Source organism: Meriones unguiculatus, chromosome 2, assembly GCF_030254825.1.
Source record: "Meriones unguiculatus strain TT.TT164.6M chromosome 2, Bangor_MerUng_6.1, whole genome shotgun sequence".
NCBI classification, from domain to species: Eukaryota; Metazoa; Chordata; class Mammalia; order Rodentia; family Muridae; genus Meriones; species Meriones unguiculatus.
In genome coordinates this window covers 74230290-74251769 of record NC_083350.1, presented here as the reverse complement: position 1 = coordinate 74251769, position 21480 = coordinate 74230290, and the positions used below count along the sequence as shown (strand labels likewise).

At 46.3% G+C, this 21480-nt stretch overlaps 1 protein-coding gene across 2 annotated transcripts in view; it reads left to right on the top strand.

The window, feature by feature from the left end:
• Positions 1 to 21480, top strand: part of Lama3 (laminin subunit alpha 3) — a 207665-nt gene that overhangs the window by 145222 nt on the left and 40963 nt on the right. For both annotated transcript variants that reach the window (XM_021645417.2, XM_021645416.2), the window contains 12 exons: positions 2713 to 2822; positions 5829 to 5909; positions 8666 to 8772; positions 10260 to 10310; positions 11019 to 11170; positions 16092 to 16202; positions 16313 to 16424; positions 16606 to 16773; positions 17894 to 18090; positions 19392 to 19508; positions 20185 to 20339; positions 20626 to 20767. In XM_021645417.2, coding sequence (XP_021501092.2) covers positions 2713 to 2822; positions 5829 to 5909; positions 8666 to 8772; positions 10260 to 10310; positions 11019 to 11170; positions 16092 to 16202; positions 16313 to 16424; positions 16606 to 16773; positions 17894 to 18090; positions 19392 to 19508; positions 20185 to 20339; positions 20626 to 20767 — 1503 coding nt within the window. The remainder of the gene's footprint in view (positions 1 to 2712; positions 2823 to 5828; positions 5910 to 8665; positions 8773 to 10259; positions 10311 to 11018; positions 11171 to 16091; positions 16203 to 16312; positions 16425 to 16605; positions 16774 to 17893; positions 18091 to 19391; positions 19509 to 20184; positions 20340 to 20625; positions 20768 to 21480) is intronic.

The window sequence follows — 21480 nt, the reverse complement described above, 5'->3', positions numbered from 1 at the left end:
GTGTAACTTGGCTAGCATCTGTGGAGTCCCTGGACTGTACTGAGCCTGCTCAGTGTGGCTGAGGGATCTGCTTCCGCAGCAAGTTGGGGCAGGCCAGAACAGGAATGTGCTGAAAGGGTTGCCCGATGGCAGATTTTGTTGGAGTCTAACCTTATATGTTCAAAAAGACTGAAAGGAACCGATGATTGTTTTCTACCTCATAAGCATCCCAGAACGAAAGTCTCTGTTTGACGTGTGTGTGACATGGGCGATGCTTTCATCAAGAGTGAATGTTTATCTTAGCACAGAACTGTTGCTGGATGGCAAGTCCGCCTTCTACAAGCTGCCAGAGAACAAAAGAAATTTTCTCTAGATTGTCTAGGCTTCATTTTTCAATCAAACAAGGCCTTCCCTCCATTTGCCGTTTCTGTGCTTCTGTCTTTGCTCGCCTCTATATGCTACTGTGTCAGACTGCTCATGTGGAGTCCTGAGAGTTTGCTGTAAGGCAGGTCCTGAGATCCCTGCTGAGCCCAGAACCACTAACTACAACCCTTTCTCTTGAGAACCTGCTTTACACATGTGTACGTACCCACATCCACCCTACCCATCCACATACAGAGGCAACAAACCGTGAGGCGGAGAGAGCTAACTGAGCATGGCATGGGCTATTGAAACCCCCAAATTTACCCGCAGTGATGCGCCTCTCCCAATAAGCCCATGCTTCTTCATCCTTCCCAAACAGTTCCGCCAACTGGGGACCAGTCATTCAAACATATGAACACATGGGGCATTCTCATCAAACCACCACACCACCTAAGCATGCTTTGTGTAAAGGTCAGTTCCTTAAAAATCCATAAAGGAAGGATTTGTTTAATTAGGATGGGAGACAAGCCCCATCCTCCTGTTTTTTCTTTTCCTAACTTTGTCTCAGGATTTATTTAAGTCTTCAAGTCCATTATCTTTCCTTGTTCAAGCACCATGGTGGCATACAGAGGCAGAAACCTATAAGGAGCTTTCAGAGCTCAACCTTATTCCAGGCCATCTTAATTTCCAATGTCCTCATTTTTCCTTTCTTTTTCTCTTTTTTTGCCCTCCCCCCCATCTGTCTAATATATGTGTGTTTGAAGCTTTGTTGCAAGGGTGAAGCCAAGAAAGGTTATAGCAGATTAAAAAACCCCCAGGAAAGCATGTTCTTCGCAGTGTGTTCTGTCTTCTGTCAGGCTGCTGGTGGAGAGGCTGAATCACCACAGGTCTTCACTGTGGAGTGCCTTCTGCTGGGCATTGACTTGGATATGAAGATAATTGGAATTACACAAATATAGTGCGTATACTCAGTTCCTTAATTCTCTGAAACTTGAATTATAAGAGTCTTCCAATACCGTGTAACTTTCCATTATTTTAACAAATTCCGTGTTTTGACACCTTTTAAACATTTATTGCTCGTTAGTGTATTGCAGTGAAATAATTATAACATAAAATGGGGTTCCTCCCAGAGAAGACCCTTTCTAAGAGAAAGAGGAGAGAGAAGCCACACTTCCCAATGGCTCAGCACAGTTTTAGTTTTTTGCTTGCTTGCTTGATTTGAGACAGGGTCTCGTTATGTATCCCTGGCTGGCCTGGAACTTGCTATGTAGCATTGGATGGCCTTGAACTCTCAGAGATCTGGTTGCCTCCACCTCCTAAGTGCTTGGCTAAAGACATGCACTGCCACATCTAGCCTACCTTTTGCTTTCTAAAATGCTCTTAACAGCACTGGATAATGGCATATTTCAGGAAAACTGCTTATAGGTAGTCATTGCCAATAAAATTGATATAGGAAAAAATAAAGCAGATAAATGAAGGAACCAGCCCAAGACACCACAGCTCTGAAGTGATATTATGACATGGGAACCTAGGTGGGCTTTCTCTACTAGAGCTAATGAAAAGACCCTACACCGTGTGCGTGCGTGTGCGTGTGTGTGTGTGTGCGTGTGTGTGCGTGTGTAGCTGGAGGAAAATGCTAGTGTGCTTAAGCACCATCCACTTTTTTGTTAGCTTGTTTTTAGACAGGGTCTCTCACTGGCCTGGATCTTGCCACATAGGTAGTTAGTAAGCCCTGGGGATCTTCCTGTCCCCATCTCCCTAGTCCTGCGATTACAAGCAGGTACCACCATAGCCAGCTTGTAAACATGGCTTCTGGCATTCACACTCATGCTCTTGAGCATGCAAGGCAAGTACCTTTCCCAGACTGAGCTATCCTTCCAATGTCCCAGGACTCTTGTGTGCTTCCAACAGCAACTAATTAGGAACATATGCGTGTGTGTGTACACATACATACATATATTATATATCTATATACATATACATATATACACATATCAATATGTGTGTATGTATAGATATATGTTAACTTATATATAACAGAATATAGATATTCTGTTAACCATATATAGATATACATGTATATGTATGTATATATACATACATACATACACATGTATGTATACATATATGTATATATATATGTATGTATATATGGTTAACAGAACCAGTATTATTGTGCAGCCAGAGGACTTGAATTATAATTGGGTGAGATTAGGGGCTAGAATTGACGTTCAGTTGGGCCAAGCTCACTGAGCACACTTGAAGCTCTGGGTTTAATCAACACACTGTAAAGGATGTATAAACTGTACGACCTTAAGCGTGATCAGTGCAGTAGACAGCTAACTCACTGTCCTGTTCGTCTGTCCCCAGAACTGCCAGCACAACACAGCTGGGGAGCACTGTGAGCGCTGCCAGGAGGGTCACTATGGAAACGCCATCCACGGATCCTGTAGCGTCTGCCCCTGCCCTCATACCAACAGGTACATTAGAAGCCCACCAATTACAGTTTGTAGTCCGGCCGTTGCACAGGACTGAGAGTGGACGGGGAGATGGCTGGTTAGCGAAAAGTACTGGCCAAGGTGCTGTGAAATGATGACTGAGATCGAAAACTGACCATAGTGGTGGTCGTACAAATCCGAGACTGCACTAAGCCCATTGCAATTACACTATTTGTGGGTAAATTGCAAGGCGTGTGAATAATATTTCACTAAGGTTGTTTTTCTCTTTTGGTCTTTTTGCCTGTGAGCCTAGCCTTTAATGGCTGAGCCATCTATTTTTCTCCTTAAATGAGCAGACACAAATACAAAAAAAAAAAAAAAAAAAAAAAGCAATCACCAAACAGAAACAGTCTTTTAAGATTGTTTCCTGTTGTCTTTTTCCTTTTTTTTTTTTTTTTTTTTTTTTTTGTAAATGTTGCCGTTCACTCGGTGAGTTAACAGATTTGCTGGCCCCCAGCTTGGCTTTCGGTTAGGGAAACTGATCTACAGTAAAGAGGGTGGAATGTGATGCTGTGGGGCTTTACCTGGAATGAGTCCGGGAAAGACAGGATCATCACATCTCAGCAAGTAAATGCACAAATGGAGTCAAATATCAGGTAGACATGGGGCTGTGTGATTGACAGCGGGTGGCCATGTTAGCGAGAGTGGCCAAGAAGCCATAGAGTTGGTTAGCAGAGACGTCGGTGATGAGTGGAGAAAGCCATGCAGCGTCTTGGTCCCAGGAGGGAAAGCCTTGGAGGATCTGCCCTGCCGGATGCCGACAGGTACAATAGAGGCTCTCAAATCACGGTTTGTAGTTTGGCGGCTCTGCAGAACTGAGAGCGGCTGGGAGGTAGCGGGTTAAACAGGCATGTTCCCAGACAAGCAGGAGGGGCTGAAGTACACTAAGAGAGAAGGTGACCCGCCTGGGCCTCTTTATGGGACGCACGATCTGCCAGTCACTGAAGTGAGGAGTTTTGTAAAAGAGAAAGAAAGGGTTTACTCATGAGTCAGTCAGGCACAGAGACAGGACGTGGACCCAGCCATGAGTACAGGGCTCGAGACCGTTTACAGAAGAAGAAAGAAAGGCTACTTACGCCATGCAGCAAGGTGAAATGAGATGAGGGGAAATATACCAGAGGCCGACAGGTACAGGACTGAATTTCACAGGGTGCACGCCCAGGAAGTGACAGCCTTGGCCTGATCTGAAGGATGGGTTTTCCATCCCTTGCTGCCAACAGCATCACCCTCTGGACGCTAGAACAGGCTCAAGAGAAGGATCTGTGGTGCCAACAGAAGCAGCTTTCAAGCTGTGAAAAGTCGCCTGAAGCATCACTGAGACCCACAAGTCAGGAGGATCGCTGGCAACTGACCTTGAGGGAGTCTGACAGCCCCACTCAGCCTCATGGACTCCACACTAGTAAATTTTTAAGTAAACAAAAGCTCATGAAGCAAGATTTTTTCTCAGGTTTTCTCTCAGTGCCAAGAGGGCTGGAGATGAGGCTGAAGGTCTAGCCAGGACCCACATTCTATGATACTTAGGCTTGAAGACCACAGTCAGGTTTCTGGATTTACCCCTTGGTGTGATGGAAGGCTTGGAGAAGCTCTGAGCCCTGAGTGGTTCAATTGAGGCTGTCATTCAGGCCTGGAGTGAATGCGTGGCAGATAGAGCAGTCACCACTTCCTCCTGTGCTCTCTCTGTTAAGTTCTTTTCCATCGTGACATGATCACCATGCACACCAAGGAAGGAGTGACACAACAGCTAACCAAGGAAAGCAGAAATGGGCTTAAAAATCAAGAAACTACCTATGCGACATGCTCAGAAATAAGGGCAGAGCAGAGTGCAAAGCAGACTGATGCTAGCCAGTTGTCGGTTGAACCGGCTACATCTTCCTTCACGCACCTGAGTGCTGCTTCTCTGGAGATCCCCGTGTCTGGAGTGTCTCCCTTGCTTTCCTATCTGGGTGGCTGATTCTCGTTCAGCCTGCCCTGTCCTGCAGTGTTATTTGTACAGAGATCTAGCACTCCACACCTGACCAGACTTGCACAGACAGGGGCTGGCAGAAGAAGAAAACAGCCAGATTTCCATCAGCGTGCTCCGGAGCTTTTCGGTGTTGATTAAAGCCTACAGCTATCACCAGAGCCGGCACTGGCTTCAGTGGAGCTGGAATGCACACAGATCTTTAGGTTTGTCATTGCAACTGTTTTATCCCTATTCTCCCATCAACAGAAGCATCATGGAGAAGCTTCGTATGGTCCCTGAGGAAAGTTCTACATCCATCCATCCATCCCAACAAGGGAGCATCCTAATTTCTACTAGCCAGTTTCCTCTGGTGTGTGCCAGGGTAATGGTCCGCAAATGCAGACACTATCCAAGTCCACATGGCTTTTTAGTGGCTTCTTTGTTTAGGAGAGAAAAAAAAAGGATTTCTCAAATATATCAGTTTAGAGCTGGAAGAAACGGAATTGAAATTTCAGGATTTGACTAGGAAACTATGTTAGGCCACCAGCAGGGGTTCTACAGGAATACTAAGGGGATGGTGAAACCATACGCTCTCTGGGCTCCCAAGACCTGGCTTGGCTGCCAGGAGTAGGGGAAACTGGCATAAATGAAGAAATGATATTTGAAGAGAATCAGGACTTGTTCTTCTCTTTCCTGCCTGGACTTGTATCCCTTCCTTGTTATTCCTGGGGAAACTGTGTTGTAATCATCTCTTCCAGACTAAGTTACTGTGTCTGTCTCAAGGGAAGGAATGTATTTACCCCACCCAGAAAGAAAATGCCTGCCTGCATTCACCCCGTTCACCCAGTGTCGGGCTGAAGCCTTTCACCCTGCACTCTGCCGAGTCCCCAGAGGCAGCATGACCTCCCCCCACACCTTTCTTTACTCAAAGTTTTCCTTGCTTAGGGTTTCAGTTTTCACCTCATGAGGCTGATCTTTGTGATAGAGAAGAGTGAGACTGTGGGGTTATGCTGTCACTGAGGCATTTTTTCCTGTCTTCCTGTAAGTTTTGCCACTGGCTGTGCTGTGGAAGGAGGACATGTGAGGTGTGCCTGCAAACCCGGATACACAGGAGCACAGTGTGAGAGGTAGGTTTCTCTCTGCCCCGTGTACCCATTGCCTGTGCCCCCCTCTCTTTCCCCAAATCTGAAAGTGGGCTGGGTGGGCAGGATGTTTTGGGGCTGAGATCCCACTGCTGGCTAGAAAGATCCTCAGGGAAAATACAAGACTGCTCACTCAACAAATCACTGACAACCTTCTCTCTTGTGTTCCATTGTTTTAGAAAGAGAATGAGGTCCACACACCACACAGGCACACATACACACAGACTTCCCCACATCGCTGTGTGCCCCAGGCCTCATCCTCACTCCCACACAGTCCTTCTCCTCCCAGCATACCCCTGGCCCTCAGTCCTTACATACTTAGCCTTTTCCACATTTTAGATATTGTTTATATAGCTCTCATCTTCTCCCAGAGGTCTATATGCCACTCCTCCTACTTTCTTAAATACTGCTCCCCAAAAATATCTATAGATGCTTTTATTCCCATAGAGTCTCATTTCTGCGTATGCCCACTCCCAAATGTAAACATCTCTATATACTCTTATCCCCACCAATATCCTTTATATATGTATATGTGATTTAGTTATAAATTCTAAGTATAGCCTTAAACATGAACACACACACACACACACACACACACACACACACACGTGCCTCTCACAGTACATTTTGAACACTCAGGAAAGCCTGTTCGTTTCCCCATCCCTGGCACCTGTCATGACAAGCTCATATTACATGTGGATAGTAGTGAATGCTCATGAAACAAAGGAATAATAATACAGGTTGTGGGAGGGCAAGTGTCCTAGAGACACACTTCAGCTGTTCATGGGCAGATTATCTTAAGAAGCTTCTATGCACTTGATGATGTGTAAGTTGGGTAAGGCGGAAGTTGAAACACTCAACATCTCTACCCGGTATGCAATGTTGATGCTGGGGGGCTGCATGGGGGCACTTAGTCACAAAACCAACTGGGCCAAGCTGAATTGCATCTCAAGGGACAACCAGCCAGCCTTGGAGAGCAAGGGATGGAGGTCAGTTCTATGGAGACAGTGAGGGTGTGTAGGCTGGAGGAAGGCTGGGAATGTAGCCCAAGTCTCACGACTTTAAAGTTGGGGGTTCACATCCGGGAGAGGCTCTTCCTGGTTTTTAGCTTCCTTGTGGTTCTGTACAAACAACAGAGTCACACAGAGCAACAGGCCTGATGAGGCATCTGGTTTTTGGGCATCCGATTTGAAGAGACGTTTTTAATTAACGACTCCTCTCTCAGCGTGTGCTATACTTGAGGTCTCAACACGAGTTATTGTGTCTCAATTCGAAGCATCTTCTCCCAAGTGGCAGGCTGGTGACAACATTTTTGTTCATTAAACATGGATTGCACACCTAGGCATCATTCGTGGCACTATTTGTTGAATCTGGAATAACAAACAAGAAAGTCAAGGGTGAGGAGCAGGAATAGGCGGTGGACAGAAGTCTAACATGGGAGGAGTCCCTTGCCCAGGTGCAGGAAGGCTGTCCTTGTCTGGCTCCTCTCATGTTCTGCTCATCTCTCTGCCCCTCAGCCACACGCAGCCACAGACAGATATATTCTCTGCTCTTTATTCCTGTGCTGATGTCATCAGGAAAGCAGGAAGCGTTGCTTCAACCCATTGTGTTTAGCTATGAAAGGAAAAGCAAGAGAACTGATTATTCCTTGTGACCAGTCGTCGTGTATGCTGTGCAAGAATTAGGAAGAAGCATTGAGCGGCCCCCTCTTTGCATGACCTCATGAAGGACGTGCTGGACTTTTGATCTTTTCTGTTGAAGTTTCAGATGTAGGTGAGACACAAAATAAAGTAGTTCGGAGTGTAGATTTTCTGCAGAAGAGCAGAACTCGGAGCTGGTCGGTATGTTAAGCCTCAGAACTAGCATTTTGCCACCCAGCCCGGTAGACTGGGACAAGCCGCTTCAACCTTATTAATAGGGAAGAGTATTTACTTGACTTCCCAATATTGGAAAGCTAACAAGCTGGGCATGGTGGTGCCCACCTTTAATCCCCGCGCTCAGGGAGGCAGAGGCAGGCGGAGCTCTGTGAGTTCGAGGCCAGCCTGGTCTATAGAGTGAGTTCCAGGAGAGATACGCAGAGAAACCCTGCCCTGAAAAACGAGAAAGAAAAAGAAGTTTAACGTGTCTTATTTTTCTTACTAACTGAATTTGAGAGTCAAGGGCACGTGACCTTTAAGCGTGGAGGTTACGACTTCACTCCTTACTGTGTTATTTAGGATAGCAGAGGCTGTGGCCAGAGGGAACAGCTGTGGCTCCTGTAAGTTACGTCACCGTCACCTCCTTCTCTACCCGCCACTGAAATGAGTGTCAATGTGGACTACACAGTCTTCACACAGGAAATTCTTTCTCTGAACACGCTGGCTTGAGACTGAACGATATGTGTTGATGTCTTTAGCAGTGTAACTCTTAAGAAAACCGAGCTCAGCCCGACTTCTGTGTTGCTCACACCATTTATTTCACGTGGTTCGGGCACCTGAGTATCCCAGCAGGCAGAGGCAGCAGCGCAGCAGCACGCGGGGGGGGGGGGGGGGGGGGGCAGGGAGCGACCCTGTCTGCCTCTGCCTCCTGCACTCACTCGCCTCATTGATGGGATGGCATAAAGGTGCCTTCTGTCAAGTGTTGGCGCTCGCCTGTCTCTGTCGCCTTTCCCATTGCCCAGCTATGGTATCTCAAAGATAGAAAAAAGGTGGGGTAAATAAATGATAGGTTATTTGAACTTAGCCTTTCTATGTTTTGTGTAGGTGTGCACCCGGATATTTTGGGAATCCCCAGAAATTTGGAGGCAGCTGCCAACCATGCAATTGTAAAAACGATGGCCAGTTAGGCACTTGTGACCCTCTAACTGGAGGTAAGTTCGAGGCATGTCCTTGCAGACCACGTTAAAGTTGCTGTGAGACAGCAGTCCCAGGAGCGAAGCGGAGGGCTCCAGCTCATAAACTGCCCCTTCCCTTGCCAGTCCTGGGAATGCTTGGGTAATAATGGTAGCTTTGAGGAATGATTACTTACATTAGTTTTTTAAAGTAAATTGTTTTAAAACCCCAATGCGTTATAGCTCAAATAACTTGAGACCGTCTTTGGTGATTTTAATGAAGTTTTCCTTGGATGCTGTAGGTTTTTTTAAATTTTATTTTAAAGTTATATGTATATGTTAGCCTGAGAGTATGTAGACCTGAGTGCCAGTGTGGGTGGAGGTGTGAGGCATAGACTTCCCACTAGAACTGGAGTTAGTTAGGCCACCCAAATATGGGTATTAGGACGTGAACTTGGGTCCTTGACAAAAGTAGTTCTTAACCACCAAGCTGTCTCTTTATCCCCACTCTACAGTCATTTCAGCCTTTTATGTGAACCTGAAGAAATTGAAGTGGTCTTTTTCTCTTACCTAGGATATAGTCAAGCTGGAGGTGTAGACATTCCGTACTCTGTGAAAGATAATTTGTCACACTTTGTACGGATTCATTCAGAAGCACTTGGGACAAAACAGGGGAATATTCACTTCTTAAAGTGTTGATACCGTGTGTTAGGGAAGTGCTATAGATGTACTTTGGCGAACTCTTTCATCTTATGTTTGGGGGCAAGTTGAAGAGCTGGCCAAACCAGGGATGTGCAGATTAAAGCTGATCAAGCAACTGTCCCCAAAGCAAGAGAGAACAAACGGGTTAACAGTAATCTAGAAAGGTTACTTGAGAGGCTGAGGCAGGGATCCTGAAGTTCAAGGCTGGCCTGGGCAACTTTCCGAGTTCATAGTAACCAGAGACTGGAGATGGCTGAGTAGCTAAGAGTGCTCGTGGCTCGTCCGGAGGACTTGGGTTCAGTCCCCACCCTGCAGATCAGGAAGCTCACAACTGTAACTCCAGCCTCAGGGCATCCAATGCCCTCCTCTGGCCTTCACAGATACCTGTGTAGATGAGGTATACACACGCACACACGTGCCTACACATAGAAAAAATAAAAATAAAGCCTGAAAAAACAAAAAAATAGCTAAAGTAACAAGAAGACTGAAGACATAGCTTGTTAGAGTGTTGGCCTGGCATGTGGGAGGTCCTGGGTTGAATCTCCACCAACAGAGAAAAGGAAAGTGGGGTGTGCCATTCCCAAGGAGCGCTCTGCTTAGAAAAGGAAGAGTTGTATACGATGGAGGAGGCTCCGGGGGAAGGCGCACAGCGATGGCATGGTGAGAGTAGGAAAGGAGGGGCCAGTGGTGATTTTGCGACTGGCCAGCTAAAACCTTCCAAAACAGGCCTTTCTGAAAACTAAGTTAAAAGGCAGGTGAAGAAAAAGTTTAATAAAAAAAAGTCTCTTTTTCTGCCCCACCTCCACCCCCGCTCCTGGTATCAGACTGTGTAAGCCAAGAACCCAAAGATGGCAGCCCTGCAGAAGAATGCGATGGTGAGAAAAGAAAATCCTTCCCCGCCTTTTCCAAGCTCTGTTTCGCTTACGCTGTGTGAGGGCTGCCCTGGGACAGGCACTCTGAGGTCTGGGAAAACAAAGATAAGAGGACAGAGAAGGACAATATTGGCTCAGATCCTGCCCCTGTCAACTTCTAGCTGCCTAGCTTCAGCAGGCCCCCTTACCTCTCCAGGCCTCAGTTTTACATGGAATATGGACACAGAACACCCACCTCGTACAGCTCTTGGGGACTTTATGAAGATGTCACCTTGCTTAGCATAACATCTAATTGGTTATGTGTAATGGCACATGTCTGTAATCTCACTCCGGGTGCTGAGGCATGAGGGTCACTAATTTGATGTAGCTTGAGCTATTTAGTGAGACCCATTCTCAAAAACCATCAGTCAAGAATAGTTACTAGCAGACACCCCATAGACAGAGGTAATTGCTATTATTTTCCTTACACACACACACACACACACACACACAAATGAGCGCGAGCTGCTAAGCATCACCAGTTCTAGTAAAACTTCTCGCACACATCTGGTTCTCACCTCTTCAGAGTGCACATCCCTCCCTGAGCCGTGCCGAGCTGTGACTTCTGAAGCCTGTGATAATCTGTGTCTGGGGGGGCAGGCGACAGTGTTCTCTGTGCCTTGCCTGGGCTCCAGCCAACAGCACATTCGCCTTTCCCTGGGGCCCCTGCAGATTGTGACAGCTGTGTGACGACGCTCCTGAATGACTTGGCCTCCATGGGTGAGGAGCTCCGCCTAGCGAAGGCAAAGCTGCAGGGCCTGAGAGTGAGCACTGGCGCTCTAGAGCAGATCCGGCACATGGAGATGCAGGCCAAGGACCTGAGGGTAAGCCGTCGGTGCGGATCCAGACCACTGTGTGGTGAGGGTGGCTGTGCCTTGCTCTCTATGCGGGCATTGGTTCTGGGACCCTCTGTGGATTCCCAAAGCTGAAGCCACTTACATCCCTAGCACTACATGGCCTAGTGTTTTGTTAAGACCTAGCACTCTGGCTTGTAAACCTCCAATCACCTCTAGGTTACTTATATAATGAATAAGTAGGAATTCTATCCAGATAACCACTCTGCTACATTGTCTAAGGAGTCAAAAGGAAAAACATTATCACGTGTTCAGTAATACATTTTTTTTTCCTTAAAATCATTGGACCCAGTGGACTCCATGAACATAGGACCATGGGTGTAGAGGGCGGGCTGACCGTAGACTCTGTGCAAAGGAATGCTCCTGAAGCAGGAGTCAGGGTGCAGGTGACTCCACGTGAGGCTCAAGGCGTTCCTTTCTCCCCCTGATGCAAAGGAAGAGTCAGTGTTCACTGCTGAGAGGTGCTCACAGACACACAGGGTAACACTTGTAGGTGTGAGTTCATTACTCCCTGGACAGTCTTGGGCGTACTGCTGTCATAAAGCATTTAGTTCTGTCTTGCGTCCAGAAGACTCAAACACAGGCTTGCTCAAAGCCGGTATAATCCCTCTTCAAATGCTTGCCAGAGTTCCCTAGGGGAATATGCGAGGCTACACGGTAGCCGCAGACCCTACGTGGTCTGTCTTTTACTAATTAGTACTTTACATGTTCACAAAAGATATTAGAGTTCCTAGCGCATTCATGTCTTCACGAGTAAGAGTTGGTTGTGGTTTCACATAAATGACCAAATGTATTCACTCCAAATAGTTCAGAAGTCATTTCCTGTTCCCTTAAGAGCTGTAAAATCTGTAATGTGGCCCTCTTGCCCTTCCCAGGGTTGGTATTTTTTACTTTATATCTTTCTCCTGATTATCAATTTCATTGATTTTTTTTTCCTGTCATCAATTTTTCTGTTTTCAAATTTTCTCAATTTTACTTTTTTGTCAATCAAAGCACCAACATTTATTACTGCTGTTCTGATATTTTATTAATTCTTTGAGAGTTTCTTATAGTGCATTTTGATCATATTCATCCTCTTAATTCCTCTAAGATCCACCCCCACCCACCCTATGTCCCATAACGTCATGTCTCATTCTGTTTAAAAACCACCACAACGACAATCAAGCAGTTGCCTCCTGTGTGTGCTGCCCCTGTGTGGGGCCACCATTTGAGCATAAAATACTAGGAGCCATATCCTCAACTAACATGGACTCTCCCCACTCCAGCAACCACCAACTGTCAGTATGTCCTCGTTTGTGTGTGTGTGTGTGGGGGGTCACGGAGCACTCCTCGCTCCATGCTGGACCATTGGCCGGCTTGATCTTATACAGATCTTGTAGAGACAGCCACAGCTGCTATGAGTTCAGGAGGGTAGTGGTCCTGCCATAACCTAAAGACTATTCCAGTCTGACCTTTATGACTCTGGCTCTTACAGGCTTGCCACCCCCCTCCTCTACAACGGTCCCTGAGACTTTGGGGGATGGAGAAATATGGGCATGCCATTTGTGTTCACCACTCAGCTGCCATTTACTCTCTGTCTGTACTGTGACCACTTGTGAGTGTCTGAGTTAACCACCGACCACTGCACAGAGAAACTTCTCTGAGGAGCTCTGAGAGGCACACTAACCTTTAGGTTGAGGGATACAAATTTCGCTCAGGTCACGGAGAAGTCAAGGTGGTACTGAGTGGTCAGCTCTCTCTTTGCTGAGCAACTCTCATAGTACTGGAAGGTTCTCTGCAGGCTATTGTGGAGAAAAAAATGTCATCAGCAATCTTACCCAGCTGTGAACCTTATAAACTACAATAATGACCAGCATGGCAAGATATATCCATAGATGCAATACTGACACAAATGTCACGGGGGTGACCAGCTGGGCAGAAACTCATAGCTGGTATAGTAAATCTAGCCAAGAGCCAGACTGGTAGGCCCACATGCCTCAGGCTGGGTCTATTGTTATTATTCTGCTAAATGGACATAGTATCAAACTTACCTGATTCCTACTCTTACCCATATATTTTGTTTTTTTCTTTGCTATTCATTTTCTAGTTTCTTAGGATTAAAGCTCGTTTTACTGATTTAAAACTTTCTTGTACTAACATAAGCATTTAATGTTGTAAAGAAATGCTTCCCTTAAATACTGCTTTTGCTATATCCCACAGACTTCTTAGTATTGTGTTTTCATTCTCGCTCAATTCGAAACATTTTCCTAGTTCCCTTTGACATATGAATAACTCACAAGTAATTTAGGACTATATTGTTTAACTTCCAGATTAGAATTTTTTTTTTCTGATGACTTTCCAGTGTTGGTTTATAATTTAATCCTTTTGTGGTCAGAAGCAAACTATGTAAGATTTCATTGCCTTTGGACATGTTGAGCTTTGTTCCAGAGCTGGGATACAGTCCAGCTGGGTCAGTGTTCCCAGTGTCCTTAGAAAGAAGGGGGTTAGGATGGTAGTCTGAGAGGCTATGGGGCCACAGGGCCTGAGCCACACTCTCTCAAGTAATAACTGAAGGCTGAAGCACGCAACCTTAAAACTGTCCAGCACTCATTGTTGGCCAGAGGAGAAAAGAGGCAGGCCGTGGTTCGAATCCTAGGCTCCTGACCAGGGCCTGGACAAACCCATAAGCCTGGATTTGTTCTGGAAAAAGATACCTTTAACATTGTCATAGTGTATGTCCTGCAATGTGCGACCTGGCCTTTAGACTCAGGGAACAAGGTTTCCCGGGGAGGGGGTTGTGATAATTATGAGATCACTAGAGATGACAGAAGGAGTGTGGGAGAAAGGAGAAAACTCCCGATGATTGAGCAAGCCTGCAAATGTTCAACAGACATATTAATCAGAAATGCAATAGGTAAAAGATGAGGACACGTTAGAGAAATGAAAATAACAGGACAGTCTGAAAACTCCTTAAAAGAATAGCATCCATTAAAAGAAAAGAAATGAGATGAGGAGAAAAGCTCACTTGAAATCAAATAAGAAGCAGAGATGAAAAGCCCCAATTGAAAGTCATGGTCACAAAAAACAGCGCTTATTGAAGTACAAGAGTTGAGTAGATGAGGTAAAACCAAGACTAGACACAGTGAAAGAGGCTTTGGGTAAAGTTTCATGAGAGCTGATGCCAGTGGCTCTGAATATATATAGAGAGAACACACAGATGCACACACACACACACACACACACACACACACACACACACACTAGCTCCTTTTCATTTCTTAAGGGATTTAACTCCATGGTTTATAGGTGTAATCTAGAGAAGGAAGACAACGTTTCTGTTGTGAGAGAAAAGGAAGCTCCCTGAGCTATTGGCTTTGGTGATCTGGCGCCCCACTGCCCTGGGCTCCTCTGCACGGCTGCTGTGTGTCAGGCCCTGTTCTTACCAGCTCCCTCGCATCTCAGACCTCTGTGAGAAAAACAGGCTTGTTTTCCTGTAGCAACACGCAGAAGCTAAGCAAGAACAACTGCCTAAAGTCACCCAGGGCCATTCGGTGGTGTCCCGGCTTTCCATTCCCCTCGTAAAGTCACAGCGCTCTGCCTTACTGCTGTGCCTCACAAACTCTGCCACAGCCAAATAAAAACGAGCCAACACTGCTGAGTGCGCATGTGCACATATGCACCCAGTAAGTTAGGACAGATTGGCTCCTAGTGTCAGGCTCCCTGGCTAAGTCATAGTCCTGGGGTCTGGTTTACTCCCTGTAGACTCAGACATACAAATGAAGGCAATAGAGCCATTGATTTTTTTTCTTTTTGTCAGTCTGTTAAGGCATTATATTCCTCCTCCAAAAATTAAACATAATCTCTATTCTAAGAATATCCTGCGTAGCAGTGTGTCACATTTAAAAATAATGAGGCTGTTCCGTAATATAAAAATGCAGGATGGCTCGGGACTGTGACCTGCCTGGTACAATCACAGACAAGCTGTGCAGCCTCAGGCACGTCGTCCAGTTTCCTTAAGAAACCCAGCCTCTCATTTGATTTTGAGGGCATCCAATTTTATAAACTCAGAACTCCCCTACAGCTGCGATGGGGTCTTTGAATTTAAGGGTTCTTTCAGACATGTAGCAGTGTGTACTGCTTTTTTGTATCAGGATGACTACAGGATTTTTTAAAGTATATTTTATAATCTGGTAATTGATACATTGGGTAAACAGTATAAGGCAAGGACATTAATTCAGCTTAAAAAAATATCCTTTGACTTTCATTTTGGTTCTACTTTGGGTCTTTAATTCCCCCAATGCCTAGGCTCTGAAAGGGCTATTCCCTGGGGTGTAGCTTTTGGCCAATGGTAAGAAATGTAAGGGGTGAGGGTAGATGATTTAGGATTGGGTGCGTGCCCTGGAGGGGACTTTGCGGGAGCGCAGCCCCGCCTCTTCCTTGGTTCTGTTCCTCTGCTCACATTCTGCTCCTTCTCCCATGAAGCACTGTTTCCTCAGGGACTCAAAGCAGTGGGACCAACTGATCAGGGCCAAGCCCTCTGAAACTGTGAGCCAAAAGAACCGTTTTCTTTTTCAGTTGATTATCTTAGGTAATGTATTGAATTGATTGTGGTGTTGGAAGGAGAGCCAACACATTTACTTTACTTCAGAATGACAGGATAATTTTCATCAGAAAGTAGATTTGAGATTCTTATTTCAAAGAACCCCATGTCCCATCTGCCTGTGTGTCCCATCCACCTGTCCTCTGCCCCCTTTTGTCTCCTACCCCCCCTCCCCATCACCTCCACCCCCATCAATCCCCACCACCCTGCTGCCTTCCCCTGGTAAAGCCAACATTGGTCTTATTGAATGAAGCATAGCTGTCTGGGCAGTGTCTGCCCAGAAGTGGGCTTTAGCTTTGTGTCTGCTTTCAGGGCCAGCTGCTTGGCTTCCGCTCTGCCATCTCAAATCATGGGTCCAAAATAGACAGCCTGGAAAAAGAACTGAGTCATCTGAACCGCGAATTTGAAACTTTGCAAGAAAAGGTAATGTCCTGAGAAAAGGTTACCCTAACCTTTTCTTCCTTTGGGGATATTTTCAGTTTCATTTTCCCTTTTAATCTAATTCACTGATAATGAGTTTATTTTTCACGCAGGCGCAAGTAAATTCCAGAAGAGCACAAACATTATACAACAACATAGGTCAGACAACCCAAAGCGCCAAAGAACTAGACATGAAGATTAAAAACGTCGTCCAGAATGTGCACAGTAAGAAAAGTTACCCAGCCCAATTAAAGCTTTTATTGCATAACCTTTGTTGTATACTGAATACAGGGTTTCTTTTTGAGAGCTCAGCATTGTGAAAGAAGATCCCACAGTGACACTTAAACAGGACTCTCCACAAAGCTTCCAGGGCCCTCGGTTTAATAAGCTGCTTCATGTTTTTCAGTTCTCCTGAAGCAGATCGCAAGGCCAGGTGGAGAGGGAACGGAGCTGCCAGTGGGCGGCTGGTCCAGGGAGCTGGCGGAAGCCCAGCGCATGATGCGGGAGCTGCGAGGCCGGGACTTCAAACAGCACCTCAGAGAAGCAGAGGCTGAGAAAAGAGAAGCCCAGCTCCGTAAGGCGCAGCCCCGGTTCCCATATGCACGCCAGTCAGCTCCAAGTGCTCTATTCTAAGTGCCCCTCCCGACCCTGGAGCCTTCTCTTCAGGTTTCCAAGAGGCAGGACATCTTACCACCGTGTAAACACACACACACACACACACACACACACACACACACACACACACAGATTCTAAAATTCAAGTGTTTGTGCCTTGCCCACCCACCCCGACCCCACCTCTTTTTTCCCTGTGAGGTAAGGTCTCACTCTTTAGCCCGAGCTGGTCTAAGACTCTTCGTAGTCCTCCAGCGTCAGCCCTCCGTGTGCTGGGATTGGAGGCATGGGCGCCGTGAGCGCTCTCTTTCATCTGAGCACCTTTCTGGTGACGGAGTACTCCGTTCTCTTTTTCTCACCATTCTTGCCCTCACTGCAGAGTCCAGCATGGCTCTGAATGCACAATCCCGCTGCCTCGGCCTTTTGTGCTGGGGTTGCAGGCATGAGCCACCAAGCTTGGCTTCATTTAGCCATTTTTAAGTATCGTTACTTTGCCACTGCTGAGTTGTTTTTTTTTTTTAATTAGCATTGGCATTATCATAATAAAACAAAGCCCCAGACCAAGCGTCTGAGTGATTGGCTGGGTATATGTAAAGTTTTTAAGTAGGAAAAATGCCTGTTGTGGCAAACAGTCACGTAATTTAGCACACATCTTTCAGGAAGGATATTTAGCTCCTGTAAAATGATGTATCGAGGGGACCCGTGCAGGTAGCAGTCGGCAAGGAGCATTGTGTCAATCGGCATTCATCTTTGCCTTTAGCGATGGAAGGAGCATGGCTTTCTACTCTGCAACTCCAGTCACGTCCTAAGTCTAAGGTCATTTACCCTCGAGTCTTCTCATCAGTGACGCGAGAATGATGGCTACTGTTCTCATGTGCTTGTCATGGCAGTCAAACAAGGCAGTGCATGGGCGCACGTAGTAGGTCTAAACGAGTAATGCTTTCCCTTCCTCTTCCTTCCAAGGCTCTGGGGGAAAACATGGGCTGAGGAGGAATTTGGCTATCCTTGGTAGTCCTGGCCCCTGGCTTCATCACACTCATCGCTTAAGTGAAAATCCTTAAGTGTGTAATTATGTGTTACAGTGCTGAACCGCATCAGGGCCTGGCTGGAAACCCACCAGGTGGAGAGCAACGGGCTGCTGAAGAATATCCGGGATTCGCTAAGTGATTACGAAGCCAGACTTCAGGACCTGCGCGCCCTCCTCCAGGAGGCATCTGCCCAGGCAAAGCAGGCTGCCGGCCTCAACCAGGACAATGAGGGGGTGCTGGGAACCATCCAGGTGAGTCGCAGGCAGGGCCCTCTCGCTTTCATCAATGGTGGGGCTGCAGGGAACAGGGAGGCATGACCAGGCGCCTCTCAGGTTAGTCTCCCTCAGACCCTCCTCAAATGCCGGAGTGAGGCATCAAACACAAGACCAGAGTTAGTTCCCCTCACTGCTACCAGAAGTTTCTGAAACCACAGACAGAGCCTCACAAACAGCCAAAGCCTGCCTATGGCTGGAGGGTAATCAGGAATAATTTTTGCTGAGTAGATGAGAAATTCATTATGTCAGAGTTAATCCAACATTTGTTCCATATGTTTTCAGTAACATTTTGTGTAAGATATTATAATAATCACCAACACAGGCATTTGAAACAATTGTCTGCCTGTTTATAGGAAAGAGGCTGAAGCATAGGTCACATGCCATTGTAATGGCAGAATTTAGAGCTTAAGATTTCAATGTATACACAAACACAATAAAATAAATAGAATAAACACGGAATAAATAGATGATAGATAGATAGATAGATAGATAGATAGATAGATAGATAGATAGATAGATAGACAGACAGATAGGTAGATAGGCAGGCAGAGGCTTTATTTCGGCAGCAATTGGAATCAGACCCAGGGCATCACGTTAGGCAAGCCAACACTCCCAGCCCTATAGTTTTTGTTATTGATGGTGAATATCCTACACCAAAACAACAGCAGAACCAAACCAAAACAAACAATGTGAAGTGTTGTCAAATGACAGACTGAAACTGAATAACGTGGACTGACTCCCAAAGGGGAGGAAGCTGGTAGGCGCAAATGAGTGTCTCCTTGGTGGGTGACACGCTCAGCTCTCAGTGCTGTCCTGGAGAGCGGCACCTCTGTTTGAGTCACTGACTAAACCAGGGAGAGGGCAGGCTCAGCGGTGTAGTCCCAACCTCTGTAAGAGCTCCAGCCTGGCACATTCCTTTGCTATCATCCCTCATTCCAGGCCTACTGCATGCTCACTGGCACTGGGGTGTAGAGACGCAATTGGTCCTCCTTCATTTATTTAGTTGAAATGTTCTGTTCTGTTCTCTCAGGCAGAGCTTAGTAATACACTCTACCTAACTCACTGGTGGAGGGGGTCGGATGTGTGAGACTTCTTCACAACAGCACAACAACACGCAGTGAGAATTCAGGCCCCATCGTTAGCAGCAGACTAGGCCCTTGCCAGCTTCTAGAAAACGTTTTTACCCTGACTTATATGCTGTTGTTCTGTAAAGATGCCTGTGCTTTCTGCTGATTCGTCATGGAAGATGTGCACATGGGCTCTTTTCTTCTCCCCAGAGACAAATGAAAGAAATAAACTCCCTGAAGAATGACTTCGCCAAGTACCTGGCCACGGCAGACTCCTCCCTGCTGCAGACCAACAACCTACTGCAGCAGATGGACAGAAGCCAGAAGGTAGCAGAGACTCTAGAAACATCCAAACCAGTCAAATGCTATTGTCAGAGTCTTTGCAATAGGCTAACCTATTTATTTTTAATTCGAGCATATCCCTTTTAGACAGAAATGTGTACCCCCAAATAGTTACAGCAACTCTCTGCTTCGAGAGGGGCGTATTCACATATGAATATGTATCTGCTGGCGTCTCTTTAAGTCTATCTGCATTACTTCACCCGTCTGCAGTGCGCAAATGGTTTTGTTGTAACAAAGGGGCATTGCAGTGCTGTTTTAAAACACCAAGCTTGGCTTTCTTAATGGAAGACACTGAAGACTTGCTAGAAGCAAGAAAGACTTCTTAGCCCTGTGGGTGTTTCCAATGAATCTTTCACACTATCTGTTTCTGTATCGGAAGAAGCCCCTCCATTTAGCAGAGGCTCATCTTGATGATGACATTGCAACTCCCTAAGTCTTATAAAAAGAGGGTACCCATCAGGAGGAAGACATCCAAGATGGTGGCAAAACTTAGATTGTTGTCAGTGCCACTCTATCTGAAGGAGCCAAGGATAAGCTGATACGATAAAATGGCTTAGAAAAATGTAACTTCTCACTTGAAATGTCCTTTGTGAGGGAGTTTAAGAAAATTACATACCTGTTAATCACTTGAATTTATGTTTGTTTATTCGGAAAAAAATAGGAATATGAAACCTTAGCTGCTGCTTTAAATGGAGCAAGGCAGGAACTAAGTGACAAAGTGCGAGAACTTTCCAGATCGGCCGGCAAAACGTCCCTGGTGGTGGAGGCAGAGAAGCATGCGCAGTCATTACAGGAGCTGGCAAAGCAGCTGGAAGAGTGAGTCCCTGCCTGCAGAGGTCCAGGCATCGTGGGTTGATTGAGCACCGAGCAAGGTCTTCACTGGGCTGGCCAGGACCCTGGCGCAGGGTGGGGTAGATGAAGGCCAAAGCCCCATCCAGAACCCCTCAGGCCAAGTCAAACCAGACCTGCAATGAGAGCTGTCGCTCAGCTGTGCCCTTGGGGCAGAATGGCGAGCGTACGCCGAGCAGTCCCTGGGAGGATAGGAGTCCCAGGCAAAGAGGATGCCGGCTAGCCTAACCCCACCCTGCTTCCCCCGTTCCAGGATAAAGAGAAACGCCAGTGGGGACGAGCTGGTGCGCCGTGCTGTGGACGCCGCCACAGCCTATGAGAACATCCTCAGTGCCATCGCAGCCGCAGAGGACGCAGCCAACAAGGCCGCCAGTGCCTCGGAGTCCGCCTTCCAGGTGGGTACCTGGAGCTGCAGCTTGTCAGACGGGCGCTGGAGGCAGCTCGTTCGCTTAGCCTCCCGTGCATGGGGCAGTATTAAAAATATCACTTATTCAAAGCCAGAGCTTGTTCTTGGTGTAGATCATGCCTGCATTTATTAGCTATTTGATACCAGGAATGTGGCTTAAAATTTATTTGTACAACCAGAGACCAATGCTAATTTTGAAACTAAACAAATAGTATATCCTGCTTTTGACTAGGTGTTAATAATTAATAATTAATAGTTGGTGTTTAGCAAAAGAAAGAGTTTTGGGATCAACTGGATTGCTATTTTCCCTCAGTGATTTGGTCTTAAATCTGGGCATGTCTGTGGAGGCTACAGGATCTTTGATGTACATTTAATATCCCTACATCCTAGAAATGAAGTGTAGAATTTTAACTATTAAGAGCTGGGCCTTGAAAGTGCAAAGACTTTCAAATTCCGCAGCTTGAAAGCCTCAGGGCCAACTAAATGATTGCAGGGGTTGTGTATGGGCTTAGCCTCTGTCACCAGAGACTCATTTGGCTCCCTAAGTCACAGGTGCAGACCCAGAGCCCCAACCACACCGTTCAGCAACCATGTACCATTCATCCCTTTGAACCTCATTCTTTTTTTTTTTCCTTTTTATCATTAGTTACATTTTATTAACTCTGTATCCCAGCTGTATCCCACTCCCTCATTCCCTCCCTC